The sequence below is a fragment of the Ictidomys tridecemlineatus genome, chromosome 7 (genome assembly GCF_052094955.1).
Source record: "Ictidomys tridecemlineatus isolate mIctTri1 chromosome 7, mIctTri1.hap1, whole genome shotgun sequence".
NCBI classification, from domain to species: domain Eukaryota; kingdom Metazoa; phylum Chordata; class Mammalia; order Rodentia; family Sciuridae; genus Ictidomys; species Ictidomys tridecemlineatus.
In genome coordinates this window covers 35,558,708-35,581,815 of record NC_135483.1, presented here as the reverse complement: position 1 = coordinate 35,581,815, position 23,108 = coordinate 35,558,708, and the positions used below count along the sequence as shown (strand labels likewise).

The 23,108-nt window shown below is 33.0% G+C and overlaps 1 protein-coding gene across 2 annotated transcripts in view; it reads right to left on the bottom strand.

The window, feature by feature from the left end:
* Nucleotides 1-5,518: 5,518 nt before the first annotated feature.
* The window catches only part of Rnf19a (ring finger protein 19A, RBR E3 ubiquitin protein ligase), a 41,395-nt gene continuing 23,805 nt past the window's right edge, over nucleotides 5,519-23,108 (bottom strand). Inside the window, exons 3-10 of one of the 2 annotated variants that reach the window (XM_078016862.1) lie at nucleotides 22,031-22,239; nucleotides 17,967-18,132; nucleotides 16,995-17,157; nucleotides 12,751-12,865; nucleotides 12,132-12,293; nucleotides 9,961-10,174; nucleotides 8,328-8,471; nucleotides 5,519-7,716 (exon numbers count right to left, since the gene is read on the bottom strand). In XM_078016862.1, coding sequence (XP_077872988.1) covers nucleotides 7,026-7,716; nucleotides 8,328-8,471; nucleotides 9,961-10,174; nucleotides 12,132-12,293; nucleotides 12,751-12,865; nucleotides 16,995-17,157; nucleotides 17,967-18,132; nucleotides 22,031-22,239 — 1,864 coding nt within the window. In that variant the 3' untranslated portion in view covers nucleotides 5,519-7,025. The remainder of the gene's footprint in view (nucleotides 7,717-8,327; nucleotides 8,472-9,960; nucleotides 10,175-12,131; nucleotides 12,294-12,750; nucleotides 12,866-16,994; nucleotides 17,158-17,966; nucleotides 18,133-22,030; nucleotides 22,240-23,108) is intronic. The other variant, XM_005316297.3, reaches the window with a different exon arrangement.

The following is a 23,108-nucleotide window of genomic DNA, read 5'->3' as shown; positions in this document are numbered from 1 at the left end:
TATTTAACACTACTGGAGATTGAGGCCATACAGTAAGGCCCCGAACATTATCAAAGGAAGAAGTAAAACTATTTGCAGACATACGGATCAAAATCAAGTACCAAATTCAATTAAAAACTAGTCAAAAATGAGACATTTTAAAGATCTGTACACTGAAACTACGAAGCATCATTGAGAGAACTAAAAAAAAAAAAAAAAAAAAAAAAAAGGATAGATCTATTGACTGATTGGAAGACTACTATTAAGATGCAATCCCCACATTGATAGTCAATGTCCCAGCAAGCTTTTTGGTAGAAATCTACAAGCAGATTGCAGTCTAAAGGTAGTAATCAAGTAGTGGGAATGGGACAAGTAGTGCCCATCACAAATGGTTTTACTTTTGGAAAAATAAAATTGGACCTCTATATTATAATTAATGCCAATATAAAATTCAAGACAGACTAAAGCAAATATAAGAAATTAAATAAAAATCTAATAAGAAATCCAGAAAGACAAAAGTACCATTTAGGACTAGGAGAGAACTTAAGGTGATTACAAGGTCTGAATATTACAATTAAACATATTAATGATATAGCTTTCACATTATAAAAAAATAAAAGATAAAATGCATGGGTGAAGATGTGGTGGCGCATGCCTACTAGGCTGAGGCAGGAGGATCACGAATTCAAAGCCAGCCTCTTAACAGCAAGACCCTGTCTCTAAATAAAATACCAAATAGGACTGGGAATATGGCTCAGTGTTTGAGTGTCCTTGAGTTCAACCCCCAGTACCAAAAAAAAAAGAAAAAAAAAGGGGGGGGGCATAAAGAGTATATGGGAACTCCGAACTATCTTTGCAACTTTTCTGTAAGTTCAAAAATATTCCAATAAAAATTTTACTCAAGAATAAAATAGAATGCACACTAAAAAAAAAATGGAAGAAAAAAGCTGCTAACAAATAGTCAAATAATAGATTTGGAGAAAAATGTAGTAAGTCAAACTGATAACAGCTGTAATATACAAAGATCGCTTTCAAACTGACAAGAAAACAACCCCAAACAGGGAAAGCATATAATAGCAAATTTAAATACCCATATCCCCCAAAAGACAAAACATGAAGAGATGTACAAATTTACTAGTCAGGAAAACATAAAATCAGGTCATAGATAACTAAACAGTCTTGCAAAAATTACAATTAACCTAATTGCTGGTGGAATGCAGAAATAAGGAGACTCATGTAGTACTAAGTAGACTATAAATTATTCTGATGGTCTTTGTTGGAAGAGAATCTGAGAATCTTATTAAAATTTTAAACACATGTACTCGAATATAACCATTTGATTTCCACGAATCTACCACTCATAGTTAAAACTATCAGAAAATAAAGGACATATTAGGATGTTTCCTAGAGGGTTTTCTAGTAAGGAAAAAATAAGCAGAAACAAAGTGAATGTTCATCAATATGAGAATGTTTGAATAATTATAGTAAACATATTTATACTATATAATTTTAATACAGCCGTTAAGAAGAATGAATTGGTGGGCTGGGGTTGTGGCTCAATGGTTGAGTGTTCATCTAGCACACACTGAGTTCGATCCTCAGCACCACACAGAAATAAAATATTGTGTCCACCTAAAACTAAAAAATAAATATTTTTTAAAAAGGATGAATTGGAGCTATTATAGAAGACTAGGACAGACTTCCTTAACCCATTTTGTCCCACTGTCTCCATGTGAAATAACCTATTAAAACTTTAGTATATATTTATGTAATATAAAATTATATATTATATAATTATATTAATATATAAGGTCTAATTTTAGTTTCCTAACTATTTTAATACCACCTGTGTCAATTTCATTGAAATATTCACAGAATTGAAAACTCAGGATCTAAGATAATATTGGGAAAATAATCAAAGAATATATGCATTGTGTGACTATATAAACATGGAGAGAACTATTGCTTTATAAATATGAGGTCATTTGTATTGGTTATGGGAGAACTTAACGTGACAAGAGGGGCAGAGCAGAGAAAGGGGAAAACAAAGAGGAGAGGAAAGGGAAAAAGGGGCAAGAGAGAAATAAATTCTTTTGTGTACATTTTATTTAGACATTCTAAAATAACTGCCTCTAAAACATCTGTTTATGTTACCTCTAAGGCAATCATTTCTTTATGTGGTTGAAAGTATTACAAATGCTTTTTATTTAAACAAACAGAACAAAAGCCCCCAAAAAGCAAAGTTAAAATGCCTTGGCTTTATCAGCCCTGAAAAATTATGTTCCAGTGGCTACCATACGTTCTAGAACATTTAAAAACAAATTTGGTATAAAGCCTTGTTAAAAATGACTACTTTTCAGCCACTAGTAAACACCTTATTTAACTGGACAATGTTATGAAAGACACCAGTCACCAACTCTGAGGCAATAACTCAAAAACATCTTCATTCCCTTTGTTCAGTTATTCTGTTGTACCACAGCATGTTATCCTTAATTTCCTCTTCAAATATAAAGTGAATACTCCAAGTACAGGAAAAACAAAAAGGAAAGATAAGATCCTTGACTTTAAGAGTCTACAGGTTGTTTTTGTTTGCTTGTTTGTTTAAGATTTGCTTTCCTAGCACATTGAATTCAGAATTCAGAATCTGGAGGTACCTGTTCACAATCTGGCATAGTATCAAAGTTTTACCTCCTTCACACAGGACAAATGGTAGCAGAAATAGGTGCTCCAATGCTATCCAGGAAAAATGCTGGAGAGAAAAAAAAGTAAAAGCCAGACTATCCTGTTGCCACCAACACACACATCATAGAATTAGCAAACTCTGTTACAGAGAAAAGAACTTGCCATTTCTTATTGCTCATATAACATAGATGAAATCAAGCTGGTTACCAATCCTGAAAACCTGACTCTCCATGGTTAAAAAAGCAAGCAAGCAATTTAAACCCTAATGGCCTTAACATCAAGTTCTACCAAACATTCAAAGAAGACATGATCCCAATCTTACACATTCTGATAACTGAAGTTCATCCTAGGTTAATGTTCAAAAAATCACATTCACCACAGAAGCACATTAAAGGAATAAATCAAATTATGTAACTGATGCCCCTCCCTAAAAAGCAGATAATAAAATTCAACATTTTCCAAAGTAAGAGCTCTTGACACACTAGGAGCTGGAAAAGAACTGACTAAATTTGATAAAGAATACCTATAAAATATATGCAATTAATATCATAGTTAAAACAATGAAAGGTTCCCTTTGAAATTATTAAATCAACAATGACTCCTACAACAAATTATACCCTAGGAGTCCTAGACAGTGCCAATGGATCAGAAGAAGAAATGATGCAATGACCTAAGAAACAAAACATCAAACAAAACATCTTGAATCTCAGCCCAGCCACTTTACCAGTTATGCAAACTCCAGGCCAAGTACTCAATATCACTGTTTCTCAGTTACCTTGTCTATATGTAATATAGTGGGGGATAACATGTACTCCATTCACAGGGCTGTTCTGAGGAGTAAGTTAATATTTTTAAAATGCTTAGAAAGCATTTGATACTTCAAGGTGCTGTAAAAGTGTTTTTTTTTTGAAGAGAGAATTTTTAAATATTTATTTTTCAGTTTTCGGTGGATACAACATCTTTATTTTATTTATGTGGTGCTGAGGATCAAACCCAGTGCTGCGCGCATGCCAGGTAAGCGCGTTACTGCTTGAGCCACATCCCCAGCCCTTGTAAAAGTGTTTTTTAAATAAATAAATTCACAGATGATGATGTATACACAGATATCCCAAAGAATCTGGAGAGAAAATTATTGGAATTAAAAGTGGTTATTTTAAGAGGTTTATGGAAATGTAAAGTGCCAAAACAGCCACAACACCCTACAAGAAAAATGGGGTGGCAGACTTACCTATTGGATATCAAATTCAAATTCCAAGATTGATGTCTCAGTGGTCCATTAACTTATTTGAAGATCTGTTTCTGAAATGCTCATTCACCAGGTGTATCTACACAGCCCTTCCTAACATCCTTTACATCTTTGTCCTATAAGCAGAGACCTTTCTTGTTTGCTCTATATAAAACAGCACCATTTCCACAAATCCCCAGTACCTCTATTGCCCCCTCCTTGCATTTTTCATAGCAACCGTCATCTGACATTATTTTAAGCTATGTGTACGTTTTATTATTTTTGTCTTTCTCCCAGCTATAAGCTCTTTGTAGCCAGAATGGATGTTTAGCACCATGATACATAATTTCAGCATCTGTTACTTGGTTGAATGACAAAACAGGTAGAAATCACAAAAATTCCGATTAGCATACCAAATACATATAGTGATTCAACTTGAACTAAATTTACAAACTCACTATTCATCTCTTCAACAGTTATCTCCTTAAGTTTAGAATACTATTTTTAACATTCAAAACCAATAAGTAAATACTAGATTTTAACATGATATATTGTACTTAAATGAGGGAAATATATGAAATAACAAATCTACCCAAAGGAACCATATAAAAATATAGTATTGAAACTCTTTTCAGAGACTGAAAGGAAAGGCAAAACAATCTATGGAGATGAGTTATTCTGCTCATAGGAATTAAATCCTCTGATGGGTTTCAACATATACTTTATCCTTTAGTGATCCATGTCTATATTTAACCAGACTAATGCTATGGAAATTATTAACATATTTACAAAATTAACCCACTTACAGCAAAAGTTAGTTGACAGGTTATACAAATTTAACATAAAGATAATTCAGTGTTCTGAAGCTAAATATTTGTTAATTTACAGAGAATCCAGTTAAACTAGAAGTCTATATAATCAGCAGTAGGGTAGTATACTATTATAATTTTTGTATATTTTTTTCCCTCTGTCAGTACCATGTGATTTTTCCTCCAGGTCTTAAAAGAAAACAAGTGGGGAGGGTAAAATGAGTGCAGGCCCTCCAATGTGTTACCACTTTTGCTGTAGTCTTTCAAAGTTCATTTAGCTTTCATCTTTAGCCTTTTACAGAAATGTCAAGGCAGTCATATTCAAACAGATTATTTTCATGAAGTATTAACTATGTGCCAGGAAAACAAAAACAATCTGTGCATTTTATAGAGGCTATAAGAACAGAAACTACTTGGGGAAAAAAAGGAGTAGAAAGTACTTGATAAACTATTAGCTTGAATTTAAATGGTTCTAGTTTCATAATTTAATGGTTCTTTTAAAGTAGCCAAGATCTTTTTACTTGTTTAAGATGCATATTTGTAAAATGATTCTTTTCCACAACTCAATGATAGATCTACTTATCAAACTCAGTGAATTTACCTTAAGAAATGAAATTATGTTGACAAATCATCTTCCTTTGAGGGGAAATTCCAGGAATTGAAATGAAGAAAGGATAGTTTTTAATCATGTTTTTTTGAAAAGTCCAGCAAACTAAACTTTTGAGCTGAGAAAGCAGATTGTCTCAATGGCTTGCAATATTTATGAATATCACCATATAACAAATAATATTCTGTTATAAAAACACATGTACATACACTAAAAGGCAGTAACACATTAGTATTTACATTTATTTCACATATGCAGTTTACACACTCATTACTGAACAAAACTGGAATGCAAACAAATATACAAATACCATTAATAAGCATTATCAAATAAAATAACTGGCACTAACTAGTGTTATAAGCATATTAATGGACCTGGTGAGGAAAAGTGATGGAAGAAGACTGCAGCCCATGACATTTTTCTTTTTTATCAAAGAAAATGCTCAGTAGCACCATAATGGTAATACTTAAAAGAACACATAAGATGGAACTTTTTAACTGTTATCATTGAGGTCAACCTGCTTTATTTAAGTGAATTATACAAGAAGTTAATAGTACAGGCAGTATTCTGGCCAACTTCTGCTTATGTCAGCTAAACATCTTCCATAAACAAAAGGAAATAAAGCCAACCATACATGGACCTTTTGTACTTGCTACAAGCTCTGTACCTGTGCTTTGATGTCATCATTGCAAAAGATACATGTTTTAAAAACTGAGGTTACCTAAAGTTATTCTCTAAAGCCTGAGTGTATCTTTGGTAGGCTAATACTTATTCAGTATTGTTATTAATCACATTCATTTTTCCTATTTCCTGTATTTTTCTATATAATCCAAGGTGACTAAAGAGGACAGTATTGAAAACAACACAGCAAAATCCTCAAATAACTAGGCCCTTAAAACCCAGTCTATCCCAAAGGCACCAAGAATCAATGGGGTGCAAATTACCCCTTAGTAAAAGGGGACATTTTTGTGATACTTATAACCTAATGGGATTTAATTTTGCAGTCATATATATCTTATTGTTGTCAGTACATTTAATTACCTACCTTTACATTTTTCTTCTAAAATGGCATCAACAATATGAGATATACAGAGTACCAGGTGTTTCTATTTCAAAGTTGTGCAAAAACTGCCACAATCTTGCTCAAAGTGTCTAAGTATCCAAATGGTTGCAAATGGGCTGCATTAAGCTTTATATATCCACATTGCATGTGAAGAAAAAAATGAAATTCAAGCCCAGTTATGAACAGAAATGTTACAAAGAGTATCATATATCCAGAATAACCTGCCAAGTTATCCCTTAGTGGTTTCAATAAAATATCACTAACCACTGATCCCTAAGCCTCAAGTTTACTTCGTAAGAATGCTGTAGAACTGGAACTGCATTAGTATTTTATATTGATTATAAATTAAGCCAAATTTCTATCTAAATACACAGGTGTGTGCATCAAGCAATGTTTTGTGACAAGCACACAAAACATGCTTTGCTCTTAAGATTTACTATTCTTATAATAATGCACTTTTAAAGCCTTCATTTCATAGTTTGGTAATTAAGATTCACATGAAACACAATGCTTTGCTGAACAGAGAAAATGTTATCTGCATTATGATTATGAAACCTAGCTTTTGCTAGTAACTTGAAACTTAAAAGTAGTCACATATATATAGTTCAACCAGCTCCAAACAAGGTTGTTCAGTGGTAACCGTTTTGCAGCATTTATGGGCTAAATTTCAGTCTGAATTGCAACTTTTAATTCCATTGTCTGATGTGAGTGGTTGTTGTTTGTTTCTTTTAGTGCATCACCAAAATATAAATCAACATTAGGTTTTATTCCACTGTTACCATGTTCTTCAGCAGTCTGATTCAGTTGTGGAACTTCTGAACAGGAACCAGTTTTGGTAAGCAGAGAAATACTACACTGATGTGGAGAATTCTCCAAGCGGTCATTTTCTACCTCAGGAAGAATATTAACAGTAGCAAATCGGGCATGATAATCACTGGAACCATGACTACAGGAAGTTTTCATGCTTTCTAGATCAGAACAACTAAATTCAGAAAAATGACTAGAGTGCGAATCTGCTACAGATGGCATACTGTCACTGAGGGATGGAGCCTCAAATTCACTTGAGTTCGTGCTCTGTTGTTCTAGTAACTGTGCATCCATGTCCTCTCTGGTCTCATTTATCTTCATGTTACCCTTTTTCCTCAACTTCCCACTTTTTGATTTTTTCCCTGCTGTTGCTTCTTTGGACCACTTGGTGGCACTGGATTTACCTTCAGGCAAGCCACTGGATGAACCACCAGCATGGCTTCGGGTGGCACTGCCATCGTCCACACTACTACTTCCACTGTTGTGCCTGAATTTGGATGGTTTTGATTCAATATCTACTTGCACTTCCATACTGTTGCCTTCTCTAAAACATAAAAGTACCAAATATTAAAAATATTTTTAGTTTCCTTTTTATATTTACTCAGATAGTAAAGGGGAAGGGTTTTGTATGAAAAATCCAAATAGTATATATAAAAGCTATCAGAATATATTAATGCAAGACACATTCTACTAAAATAGAACTATTTGAAATAAGAGGTCTGTCTCTATAATGCTTCAATTTTTAAAAATAGTAGACATATTGTGCTGTTCTAGGCATTATGCTACTGTCCCCCATTTAAGAATAGCTTTCCTGAGATACAATTTACATATCACGAAATTCACCCACTTAGAATACACAATTCAGTGTTTTTGAGTATCTTAGGAATTGTATAACCATCATCACCATTGAACTTACCATCCCCAAAAGAAACCCTGTACCCATTAGCAGTCAGTTCCCATTCTTCTCTCCTTTCATCTCCTGGAAGCCACTAATCTACTTTCTATCTGTGTGGATTTGCCTTCTCTGGACATCTCACCATTTTCTTTCCCCAGAGAATATAATAATTCATCATCATTACTTCCTGACATTTTTGCTCAATGATAGGGATAAGTTGATTTTAAATACTTTTGAATTTATAACTAGTTTTTCCTTACTTGTCCAGTGGGATGTAGGAATTCAGAATGGATCCCGCCATTGCTTTGGTGCTGGCATTGTCACTAACTGTTCCCAAGCTGACTGTACCAGATTCTCCACTTAGACTGTACCGTTCTTTCTGTACATCTGCTTGTACTTCCAACCTTAAAGAGGAGGATACAACATAAAAACCAAAACACTACTGTAAATATGTATCATTAAACAATTCAATTGAGAGCCTTAGTGAAAATATGTGATATGGTCCATGCATATAATTTCAGCTACACAGAAGGCTGAGGCAGGAGGATATCAAGTTCAAGGCCAGTCTGGGCAACTTGTGAGATCCTGTCTTAAAATACAAAAAATAAAAAAAGGTTGGGATGTAGCTTAGTGCCCCTGGGTTCAATTGTTGGTCCAAAAATAACAACAACATCAAAAAACCCTTCATAATGAGATGTTATTTTAGACACCATTATCTTTTTAGTTTCCTCTTATTCGATTATTCAAATTCTACTGAACCAGCACACTAAACAGTACCAGATATCCAAATGGACTGTGAAAAATTGGCTGTATGCCAAGTAAGGTTTTAAGAGAAAAAAATTTAAAAAGGATACAACAGATTTTAACATAAATATGCTCTATTACTTTCACTCAGAATGTGGCACTCCTGCAATGTTTCAACACAAATGTTAGAATACATTATCAACCATTAATCATGACAGATCAGTGGGTCAAAAAATCCTATAATAGATAATTCTTACATATAACATCTGAAATCATTTATCTTTAAATCTACTTATTTTTACAGTGCTGGGGATTGAGCCCAGGGTTTTGCACATGCTAGCCTTTGTGCCATCCCCAGCCTGCATCTGACTTTTAAAATAACAGATAATAATATACAACACAACTTGAGTTTTTGTTCAAATGCAAACCTCCTAAAAATAAGATAAATATGACTGATTTATCCTTTAATTAATATATTGTCCTCTACATTAAAAGAAACAAGGCTAGGGCTAAGGTTGTGGCTCAGTGGCCGAGCGCTTGGCTTGTACATGTGAGGCACCGGGTTCAATCCTCAGCACCACATGAAAATAAATAAACAAAGATATTGTGTCCATGTATAACTAAAAATATATTTAAAAAACCCAAGGCTAATAAAAAGAAATAAAGAATCCTGAATATGGCTATTGGTGAGAAGTGACCATTATTAACACCTTAGGACCCAGGAAGACCATCTGGCCCCAGTTCATCATCCCTGGATATCCTGATTCAACCTGTTCCCCAAACCTCAGCCAAAATCATGTCCTAACACCCAGTTCTTGTTACTCCCAGAATAAAGGTCTAGGCTAAGCACAGCCTATTCTCTAGTGTACACTTAAGTAACTCCAGCATTACTTTATAATATAAAATCTGACCAGTGCATTAAAAAATAGGCAGAATGCTATTTCTTAGATTTAATTTTATACCCACATTATGGGTATACTGTGACAGAAAATTCAAATACAATAAAAATCCCTTTTCTGTGTGCAACTAACTTTTATTTAACATCACTACTAGCATAATCACCATGCTCTGTGTTCAAATTTCTCCTCATATACTTGATATCTCATACTTAACAGAAGGCCAAAACAAGTCAAAACAGTTATTTCTTACCGGTTGAAACAGTTTACCATGGCACTTCCTGACAGACTCCCTGTTATACTAGCTCCAGCTAGTGCCATGGTGCTAGCTGTTTCACTCAGGTTGTCTCGAATGGCTCCTATTCGATCCATGTGGCTTCCACTTGCACTCAAACTGCCAGTCAGACCACCGACACTTCCCTCCCCTATGCTAGGATTGTGTCTTGCTTCTGCCACTGATGTTGTGTCTAAACGCAAATAATAAAATAAATAAGTATGATTATTAATTTCCCCCTTCTTGAATTTCTCCATGAAAATCAAATTCAAATTCTTTCAAATTATATGGAGTATAAAAAACACACAGGAATAGAAAATATGTCTGCAGTCAAGGACATGTAATTATGGGAAACATCTGAGAAAGTATAGCTGGCTCAGGGACTAGCCCTCAAATTTAAATGGTCACCAATTTCTCAAGAAATCCAAAAGATTCAGAAATTCTATAATCAACTGATTATTGAGAAAATTAGCTGACTTTGGAGGAAAATGATCCAAAAGTTTTCATTAAGATTGTCATCTGAAGAGTTTAAAGAATGGGCCAAAAGTTGATTTCTAGATATAGGTCACAGTTCTTATTATAAGCTATTATCAGATCTGATAACACTATATTCTAATCTCATAGTACTTTCACATGTTTTTTATTGAAGGGTTCACTTATTCACAGGATTTGAGTTCTTATAACACATCTAACCATATGGTGATGAAAGTTATGTGAAAAAGAGGTAAAGGAAGTGAGAATGATTAAGAAGTGTATGTCTATATTTCTGGGCACCATTTTATATAATGTGATCAGAGAAGACCTGTTTGATAAGGGAACACTCACAGAGACTCAAAATAAGTGTAGTAACCCATGAAATTATCTATAGGAATTATAATCCAGGCAGAGGGAACTGAAAGTTTAAAAGCCCAGAAGCAGGACCATGTATGGCATCCTCAAAAGTCAAGGATAGATGGCTTAAAAAAGGACAGTGAAAAGAGATGAGTTAGGAGACAAAGTCAGGGCAGATCATGTGGGGCCTTTTATGGGCCAAGATAAGGGGCTCCTTGAACCAACAGAATTAGAAGTTAGTGGGGAAGTTTTGAGCACAACAAAGGAATGATAAAAAGTGTGACCATGGCTGCACTGTGGGATAGTGAGGGGAAGCTGAGAAGCTGACAATAGTTAAAGAAAGGTAAATAGTTTGGACTTATGCAATAGCAGAGTAACAAGTGGTTAGATTATGGCAGAACAATGAAAGAAGCATCTTAATTTGCTGATAAATCAGATGTAGGGTAGGAAGGGGTTACCGGGAGTCATCATAAGTAAATGTTTTTGAACCAAGCAACAGGAAGAATAGAGAAGCTAATTCATGTGGTTAGTTATGACAGAGGGAAGAATAGGTTTTCAAAGCAAAGAGTTTGGTTATAGACTAATGGAGCTTGAAATTCTTGTTTAATATCCAAGTGCAGAGTAAAGAGAAGAGTTAGATAAACAAGTTTGAAGTTTAGGGGAGAGTTCTAGCCTAGACATAAATTTACAGAGGCCAGTGTATGTATTTTTTAGTAGATGAACTAGAGAGTGAGCGTAGATAGATAAGCTAAGTCTTAGAACTGGGCCCTACGAAACTCAAACATTTAGAGATTAGGAGAGGAAAATGATGGATAAGAGGGGCTGGGCATTATTTTTCACCTATTTGCCTAATTATTTCCCTGGGACAAATTTATATAACAAAAATTGCTGGAATACGAAACATGTGCTTTAAATTCATTAATTTATACTACTATTGATAGCCTACAAAGGCCTTTTTCTTCATCTCACCACTACTTTATATTTCTTTGAATAACACTGGGTTAAAGATATTTTTGACATTCTGACATCTTTTAACTGCATTTCTCTTCATATCTTTTTCTTAATGATTTGTAATGTATTAGGCAAAACATACGATGAAAAATGTAAGATTTTTAAGGCACTATATATATTCCTGCTAGAAGTTAGGCATCCAGAACTATTCCACCCTCTTTCATCCATATACATTCCACAAATGGACTTCTGGATGAACCCTATTAAGCTTCATATAAGGATAAAGAAAATTCTGACTTGCCTGTTATCTTTGGCTCCCCCTACTTAAATCTATTAATAAGCCCATTTTCTTTGTTTAAAGGACTTACCTACAGCTGTGTTAGTTCCACCAACATTTATATCATTTTCGTCATCAAATTCAATCCTGACTCCTTTTCCATTGCCTGTTGAGACTCCACAACCTCCACTTCGGCAGAGAGAAATTGGAACAACACCATAGACATAAGCTAACATAATGGGTACACCAATACCTAAAGAAGAATTATATTAGACATTAGAAATAAAAAAAATCACATAAATACGAAGTTTAGAGAAAATCTTTTCGAGAGAAAAATCACAAGAAAAAAAATGCTAGGATTCTGAAGATTTGGGTGGAACACTTTTGTCAAACATGGATTTATCCAGCTCTTAAAGGATATAAGCAAATTCAAGGCTTTCAGATGACATAGAAGAGCCAGGTCTCTCTCTGAATTATATTTTGGGGAAGGGGCTACCAGTCACTAATACTTTATCAACTACCCAAAGGGTGAGCTCCTGAGTCTATTCAGTCTATTACTGAATGAGAGACTTTCTTTGGTTCAACTTAATTGTATTTAAAGGTGAATTTAAAAAGTCCCCTCAGATCTTCAACTACAATACTTTGTTTTAAAAACCCCTGTCATAAAATTCCACAAAATTTAGGTAGATAGCATTTTAGCATTTTCTTACCTACAGTCACAGCAGCTACTACTGGAGATACGATTACAGATAATGTTACACCACCTGCTATGGCCAGATTCCGTTTGTGCTTTGAAACATCCTTGCCTTCGTAACGATTGTGAATCTTGAATTTAAAATAAAAATGGGGTTGGGGGATTAAAAAGAAAAACACATTATATACATATATGTGTGTGTGTGTGTGTGTGTGTGTGTGTGTGTGTGCATGCATGCATTTGTATAGTATTTATATACTTATCTATATACACATATATATAAACACACATATATGAATATGTGTGTATGCATGCATATGTGTATATGTATATATGTGTATATACATGTACATATATATCCTAATTCAAAGTAAAGCTATATATTGTTCTTAAGCCATATGCTCACAAATAATTTACTTTGTTTTAATAATGTGCTGAAATAAGAAACCAATGATTTGGTAGATTTTGTGTTTATTTTAAAAACAGTCTTGAGTAAAAATAGCCTTTATAAAGTTTTATTTAAGAGTAGTATAATCATGTATTAAGGAAAGAAGAAATTAAGAATATTAACTTCCATCATAGTTATGAGTTGATTTAACTTAATAGGATATTTCTAATAAATTTAGTATTTTGAATGTTTCTTTCTAAATAAGATTCCCTAAATGGTAAAAATCAGCACCTAGGGGAGAATTTCTACAGTTTTTTTTTAAAAATGCTGACCTTAAAAAGTAGTTCCATTATTAAATATCACTAAGTATTATGTTATTGTCAGATCTCCTTTTGTAAAAGAAGAAAAGCATTAATAGATGACAAAACTATACCTGGCTCAACTCCTCAACATGTAGGAGTTGAGCCAGGCATGGTGGTGCACGCCTGTAATCCAAGCTGCTTGGGAGACTGAGACAGGAGGATCTCAAGTTTAAAGCCAGCCTCAGCAACAGCAAGTCCCTAAGCAACTCAGTGAGACCCTGTTTCTAAATAAAATACAAAATTGGGCTAAGGGTGTGGCTCACTGGTTGAGTGTTTCTAAATTCAATCCAAGTACCCGCCCCTTCCCCCCAAAGTAGGAATCGAGAAAAACAAGAATAAATAATTGCAACCAGCAGACAGGAGTTGGATCTACTTAGCATCTTTTATATAGTTATCAGAGTTAATAAATAAAACTTAATAATTACCATGAAAAGTGGCTTGTAAGGTATTATATAAACTTTGGGCAATAGTTCAGTATTTCTGTTCTCAGGGTTTACAAGACCTAATGAAAATAAAGTACACTTCCCCCTCTGTTTGAATACACATTCAAAACAGCCTCAAATGTTCACAGGTGGTCTCTTAACAAAAAATACTTAGCCTATAAGCAATATTATAGATAAAGAGTAACAAAATAGCATATTATGTGGTTATTTGGAAGACTACAAAGCACAATGAATCTTGTGAGACAGATTTAACAGTGAGAAGGCTGGGAGAGAGGTGGGGAAAACATGTATGAGACCAGGATCATTTCTGCTTCTTAACATCAATTCTGGGAAATGGGATTCTCACTATGTTCCTGGGGAATGAACCTTGGTACCTCTCTACAGAGATCACACAGATGACAGACCTTCCTAAGATCCTTTTAATCATCCTTCAGTAAGGCAGCTAAATTTTTGTTCCTCCCTACTCTCATTCCTGGGAAACAGCACTGAAGTAGGGCAAAGTCAAAGCTACAAATGGATAGAGTAGATTTGCAAAGGCAGAGTGCCAAGAAAAATGAGTCTTCCTGAAAATTCTACATCCTCAAGCAACAATGTTCAATTACAGTACTCATATCATCCCGCTATTTCTGATTCAACTTCATTTTTTCTGGTTGCTGTTTTTTGCCCCTCTTTCTAGTTTTTATTATAAATGAAGGCTAAGCTTTTGGGTACTTCATCAACCTAACAGGTTTTCCTGCACTAGTTTGGATTGCTAAACACCACAGAACACTGCTAACATGCAAAACTAATTCATTAACTTGCAACCCTTTTGGTACATGTTTGAGAAAAGGAATCATATAATAGCACCTAAGACTTGAAGCATGCAGCAAATATTCTCCCCTCTAAATTATTTGTAGATATGTGCAGTGTTAGCAGTCTCTCTTTCTCTTCTTCTAAGTATGTAAAAAAATGGTTTTGTTTAAAAAAAAATCTTACTTTGAATACCACACGAAAAATTATTATACTAAGGGCCTATACTGGAGAAGTTTTAAAGTTTAGGTTTATTGAGCCCTTCTGGGATTAATATCTGGTTTATAAACATTTGTTATCAGTTCCAAAATTAAATGTGTGTGTGTGTGTGTGTGTGTGTGTGTGTGTGTGTGTGTTCTATGTGTGGTGCTGAGCATCTAACCCAGGTCCATCTGCATGCTAGGCAAAGCACTCTATCACTGAACATATATATACCCTCAGCCCCCCAAACTAACTTTAAAAAAATTAGCCTATTTTTTTTCCTGATTATAAAACACATGTTCAATGAAAAACATTGGGGGGTTATGTGGAATAGGATCAACCTTACACCAAGTTGGTCCCAGAAATCAGAAACAAAATGAAGGAAATAGTTTTTGACTCAAAACACAAAAATTCTCTAACAATTTATAGTCATTTGATAACAGAATGGGCGGCCTCATGAACTGATGGTTTCCTCATCATTGAAGGGCCCAAATGGTTACAGTGACACTTCTCAGAGATGTTTACATAAAGAATCCATTTGGATTTAAATCTCAAGTCTATTTCTTTCTGTGTAGCTAACGATAAATTACATGAACTTTAAAAAATCTCAACATTCTATCATATAAATCAAGAGACTAAAATAAGGTTGTTACAGAGTTAGAATGAGTTAAAGTACATAAAACATCTTTCACACAGACTCAACAACTGTTAGTTTCCTTTTTAGAAATTACTATCCTTTTAAAGGAAATGTGTATATATACACAATGAATATTAGACATAAAAAATAACAAAATTATGGCAGTTGATGGTAAGTAGATGGAACTGGAGACTATTGTGCTAAGTTAAAAAAAAAAAAAAAACAGACCAAAAAGTCAGAGGGTAAATATATTCTCTGATATGAGAAGCTAGTCCGAAATAAGCAGAGGGGTGAGGATTTCCATTAAAAAAAAAAAAATCCCTGGACTAAATGAAGGGGGGGACTGAAGGGAAGGGAAGAAGGATAGGGGAAGAACAGTGGAATGAATCTGACCTAACTTTCCTATGTACATACATGAATATATTAAGACTAAGACATTAAATTTTAAAAATCTCTAACAGGAGAAAGATAAAGTGGAGGGAAGGGAGGAAAAGGGGAAGTACCGGGGACTAAATTAGAGCAAATAATATTCCATGTTTTTATAATTATGTCAAAATGAATCCTAATGTTATGTATAACTAAAGAGAATCAATAAATAGAAAAAAAATGGAAATTGCTATTCTTTGTTCTGCTTGGGAACAGGGTTAGGATTAGATAATTTCTACAGTTATTTTTCATTTCTGAGGTTCTATCAATTAAGACTGCAGCAGACTTCTTAGCATTTCATAAATGATCCCATTAACTCTTCAAAAAATAATTATTTGCTGAGTTAATGAGGTATAATTCAACAATCACAGGCCAGTGGTAGTAATTAATAAATGTGTTTAGACTTCTACCAGATTATTAGAATCTACAGAAGAATGTATTTACTAATAGCAGTAATTCAAGAGGAGGAACTCTGAACTGAAGTACAAAGGAGCAAACAACTGGCTAATTATCCTATGCCTGAGGGCATTCATTATTTAGCTACTTTTATTAAAAAATCTCAGACCTGATTTTATAAGGATACACTCATAAGAAAAATGTCAGATATGTACCCCTAAATACTTTATATTCAAAGTTAGTTTGAGGGCTGGGGCTATGGCCCAGTGGTAGCACACTTGCGTGGCACGTGTGAGGCCCTGGGTTCGATTCTCAACACCACATATAAATAAATAAAGGTCAATCAACAACTAAAAATTTTTTAAAAACCCCCCAAGGTTAGCTTGACAATGCAAATGTACTAAAGCTTTCAGAATCTGAGAAAGACTGCTTTTCATGCATGTTATTATCTTAACACTGAAAGTGTATTATCTTTTGAAAAAACGGTAACTGTTTTACAATGAAGAAAATAAAAATAACTTTTTATCTGAAAACAAAGCAAAAACATTTTGCCAATACTAAAGATCCATCTAAAGATTTAGAATAAACTAATACACCGAGAAGGAAGTATGCATTTACCTTACGGCCCACATATACAGGAATGCCAATGATCATTGCTGGGATAGCAATGCCAGCTATTAAAGCAATTCCTACAGGAGCACCAACAAGGGTTCCCAGCTGCCACAAGATTTTCTTCTTTCGACTCCAGGGTTTTTTCCCCCAAAAAGTACATCCTGATGGACTAGTGGGAAAAATTGTAAATAACTACTGCAAAATATCACAGCAAATTACTATTAACACATTAAAGCAATGACTATATTAGGAAACTTCTCATATTTACTTTCCTCCTTTCTTTGAATTCTGATCTTTCATATAAAAGCAAAAAAAAAAAATTAAGGGAAGATTCACCATAAAATACATTAGCAGGATGTTGAAAAACAGATTTAAAATTTATTCATAGTCCTCTATAACCCTCAAAACTTTAATTTTTGAAGACTAAATTAACACAAACAATTTATCCTACTTGAGGCATATAGTTATCTGATTATAGTTTGTGGCCTAAATGAGGAAATTTGTATATGAGAAAATTAGAAAGCAATATTTATGATCTAGTATAATGACAAACAAGGCATTAAATACTAACATTCTAGTTCAACAAAAAACAACAAAAAAAAAGAAATAAAATCTCCCTTTCCTATTTTGGACTAGTTATTAATTCCAAACAGCTAGTATAAATTGGGCATGGTGGCACATGCTCATAATCCTAGCATTCAGAGGACTGAGATGGGAGGATCATTTAAATTCAGGAATGCTTGACTAGCCTGGACAAAATATTGAGACTCCCGCAGCATGTTTCAAAACAAACAAAAATATAAAACTCATAAATAACTAGCATAATATTTGATACCCTCTAAATTTATGTAACTAGAAGAAACCCACCCCTTTAAATATCTTATAAATCCCATGTTTACAAATGTTTAGTATATTTTAAAAAAAAATTTGTCTTATAAAATCATATTTACAAATAAATAGCTGCCTCTAAAAGCTTACCTTAGATAATGTAAATCAGAGATTTCTTTCATACACAACCAACAAAACTCACAACCACAGACAGCACATGTCATGTGATTACAGCTCCCATCATTCATCTTTATTATATAAGCAGCACAACGTGGACATGGCTTTATATCATCAGCTATTAGGAACACAGAGATACCTGTTAAGTATATAAAACTGGTCTAAAAATAATTTCTAGTACATTATCATTTGTAGGTCTACCAAAAAAAAAAAAAATCTTAGCGTTTGTTAACTGATACCTTAATGCTGTCTACAAAGCATCTTTCTTCCCTTTTGAGAGGGAACATATCTTTCATGAAAATTTCAAGTTGTAAACATTTTTCAAACATAGTAGTCAAACAATGAGAATAAAAAAAAGAAGAATCAAGGACAGCATTAGACAAGCTGCAAACTACATGAAGTTTGTCTTGTCTAGATACCATAGCTGTCTTCTGAATGGTATTTCTTGTTCTAAAACTTCTTTAAACATCTCCACTTAACTCAAATGTAGATAGTCTTATGCTATTCCTATAGTAAATAAATGCTAATAGGAAGTGACAACTATTAATAATAGGCACTATATCCTAAGTACTGGGAATTTACTTCTAATAACATCAACTGCAAACACTATAAAAATGACAGCATCTTTAGAAAAGCAGAGTTTTCCCTTGTACCCCATACAAAAGATAGATAGATCACGCAAAGAATCAGTAACCAAAATAAAAGGGAAGAGATAAGAGATAAAGTTATGGTTATAAACACTAAATACCCTGGGAAAATATCAGTACAAAAGCAACCATTGTTAATCATGCTCATGACTTTTTTGAGTTGTCTTTGTCCTTTTTATTCATTTACAAATGTTGGTATATGCTCCTACTATAGAAATATGATTATATCTGATAGTAGTACCAATTTAAAATCAAGTGGTATATAACTTCAGGAATCAAGGACAGAATAAGAGTAATCTTAAATGCTACAACTATTTTAACCTTTTGCAGCTATTTAAATAGCAACCTGTGATTATTTTACTTTTACTATTGGCCAATTACATTTTCTAGATAACATATATGCATATTAAATATATACATTTATATATATATATATATATATATACACACATAAATGCACACATACATAACACCTAGTTTAGAAAAGATATTTATTTATAGGGTTAACCACTAAATTTAAGTATTTGTTCCAATTTCTTATATTATAAATATTAAGCTATATTCTATTTTCCTTTCTACAAATTTCATGGTCAAATTTTACCTGTGCTTTATCAGAGAATTCAGGGTTCCTTAGTGTTTCTTCTAGGGCAAAATTGTTTTTTAACTTAAGAACTCATCAATGTTCATAATTAGTATTTTAATGATTCAAGCAATTTTGAGCAAACTAATAACTCTATGTAGCCAGATCAAGACAAATGAAAATTACTAGAATATAAAAATTAAAAATATCCATAAGTTATAATCCAGAGAACATAAAGCCTACATTAAAAATTTATAAACACTGGGGCACAAAAGAAAAAAACTGGCTTTTATACCTCATTCAATATTTAGTATATCAAAGAAAGGAAAGGCTAATCCTATCTGTTTAAGTGGCATATTAATTGATAGGCTTTCTTATACCAGAGAATACTCAATAGTAGATATCTCAATTAAAGGTGGGAATAAAGAGACTCAAATTTTGGCTCTAATCCATGCAACCTTTGGAACAAACAATAGAGGTGGGGGTGGGAGTTATTTTTATAAAGAGGAAAATAAATAGCAAAAATAAAAAAAATAAGTAGTTCATTGAAAATACAACTCCAAGCATATGAACCTCCAATAGCTATAAGGAAAAGTCTCACAGACTTTTCATAATAGACTTCATCTGTCACAGTTTAAAGCAAATAAAACATTATAAATTATTTAATGAACCTGTGATTAAGCACATATTTATTTTCAGTGATTGATTAGAAATAACTAACCAATAAATTATTATACCAATCATACATTTTTTTCACTGTATCATGATGGCAGGAAACAAAGAATACCATGATACCTAGGGTAAAAGTAATTTAAAAAAACTAGTTTATATAGTAACTCCATTTCCTTTTTCTCTTTCCACAGGTCTATGAGAAGCTAACTTGGGCTTTTTTTTAAAAAAATAGATTAAATCAAAAGAAATGATCACACACACATTTGTTTCAAGAGATTTGATTTTTAAGTAGTATATGTAAAAGTAGTATTTTTAAGTAATATATGTAAAAATGCATGTACTTTAAATTTTCAGAACTATAATTTTAAACATGGAATAAGTTCCAAATGAAGTTTATTTTTTTAATAATCATACTGAGAAGTGATATTTATTCCAACAATGCTACTATTTGGCTCAAATCTTTGGGAGGTTTTCTTTCAAAATTGTCTTCACAGTTACTTTATATACTTTACATATAAAAAAAAATCATTCTTGCTATCATACAGTCACATCTTACTTTTGACAAGCCCTAAACCAGTATCTATGATTCAACTCTGTATGATACCATTATCTTAGGGTTAGCTCTGAAGGAACTTTTGATTTTTCCCTGATACCATATTGTCAAATCAAACTGACATTAAATTAGCAAAATCTAAAAAGTTTATGCCAGTAAGTCATTCTGAGCTAGCACTGCTGAAATAAACATAAACTCTCTACTGGTTACTACTCTGAGGAAGACCAATACTTGTTTGCATAATTAATTCATAATGCTTTTTAAAAACATAACAAAAGTTATTGCCACGTGATCTTTTATGTAATGATGGCCCAGATATGCTCAGATCTTTAGCAGGTGACTATGGTTTCTGTTTCCCTATCTCATATACTCAGAGCCAGGGAATATTTCAACACTGTGAACATAAGCATTGTTATTATCTTTACTTTAAAAGATGAAATAAATAACTTGCTCAAGGTCAAAGAGAAAGTGGAGAATCTTGAGATCTGAATCCAGGCAGTCTGATTCTAGACTCCATTCACTCTTGTTCTACATGACTGTGTCTTATGACCAAAAAACGAATAAATACCCACTCCTGCTTAGTTAGAGGAGAGGGAGATTATTTCCAAGTGAACAGGACAATGACATCTTCCTTTGGGGATAGTTTAGGTATATTCAGGCCCCAATTGCTTCTGGACCCAATTTGTAGATATCTATAAATTATAACTAGAACTTTTGAGTTGCACCCTAAATCTTTAGGAGAGGAAACAAGTCAGTAAGCAAACAAGAATGAAAATCCGTGCACATTAAATAAAGTATTAAATGTTTAATGTTCCATGTTAAAGTTTAAATGAGACCTTTTTTTCCTAGTAGCACAAAGTACATGACAATCTTCATATACAACTGGTAGGAATGTACATTGTTTTCTTAATTAATTCCTGTATTTTCCATGTTTTTCCTCTATTACAACTAATTAGAAAAATATTTTTCTAAAACGGACTGGAATTCCAATAAACAATGAAAATTTTGTCAACTGGAAATATTAAACTTTTTGAATATTTACTCCAAGAATATTAAGATGCTCAGGGTTTTTTTTTTGTTGTTGTTGTTGTTGTTTTAGTATCTGAGATAAATACATTGCTCATATGCAAATCCCTGGGTAGTTTTTAAATTCCTGGCCAAAGACACCTTAAAATTCTTAATATCCTCTTTATACCTGGGACTGAATGAGACAGCTAACTTACAATGCATTTCACCAAATATTAAATAGAACTGATTCCAAGAACAACATTTTAAATCTTTAATCTTGTGATATTTACATAACTAGAAACAATCTAAAGGTGATACATTCAAAGTTGTTATTTTATTGGAAATATAAAAATAATTATGAGTTTTGTTTTCTTTTTTAATAACAATCTTTTTGATCTCAGAGTCACTTTCTTCCACAGGAGTCCTTTTGGAACAGAAATGCACTTAAAACCTAAAACACTTTTAAAAAGTGAAGGGAAAACAAGTGTAACAATAGCTATGATTACTTTTTATTAAAACGAGTAGGTATTCTGTATGTGTCAAGTATCTTATTAGAAAAAAAATCGAACATAAATACCTGCTGCTCCAGACTCTTGACTGTAACTAATGGATGAAGAACGTATAGTTCTCAAACGTAAACTCTGGGCTCTCTCCTGTCTAGCAGCATCACAGGTCTGGTTGGGGTGCCAAATCTGTTTACAGTGGTAGCAAAATTCTGTTCCACAGCCTTCTCGCCCACAAGTTAATTTTGGACAGCTGGCACATCCAAATGCTATCACAGCATAACTTGAAAGAACAAGAAATACAATTTAAAATATGACATAAAACAAGAACTAGGAAGTAAAAAAAACCTATCCAAATAAAATGTTATTCCTGAAACAATCTTCCATTTATGTGTTCGAAAACAGCTATAACTCTAATACCATCTATCTCACCAATATAAAAATGAAAGAAAAGGGGGCTGAGGTTGTGGCTCAGTGGTAGGGCCCTTGCCTAGCACATGTGAGGCTCTAGGTTCAATTCTCAGCACTTCATATAAATAAATAAAACAAAAGTCTATTGACTACTAAAAAAAAATGTTAAAAGAATTTTTAAAAAATGAAAAAAGGATGAGTAGATCATAAATGAAGACAGTTTAAAAACATTTTAAAAATTCAATCTTAACTTTTTAAACTTTTCACTGTAATATAGGATATCAAGTTATATTTAGCCTAATCCCAATTCTATTTTTAAAATCTGTACTAAATCAGTATTGTATGTTCACAGAAAAGACTTAGAAAGAAATACACCAAAAATTTTAACATTGCTTTTTCAGGTATTAAGGTTTTAATTTTCTTCTTTACATATTTCTGGTTTCCTATAATTATTTGTTACTTTTAAAATCAGAAAAGTTAAAAAGAAAATGATTATCTTAAAATGTAGTGAATATGAAAGAAATATACCTGTTAGTGGCACACTGTGCCAATTTATAAATTGTTATCTTGTAATTTATGCATAAAGTCTCACATTTTTTTTTCTGTGCTATGGTAAAAATTAGTCGGTACCAATCTCCCTCCAAAAAGCACATAAACCAGAATTTTTCAATCAAGAAGTAATTTGGATAGTTTTCTTCAGAGAAAAGGAAAAACTAAGAACAACAGATTTGTGTATAGCAC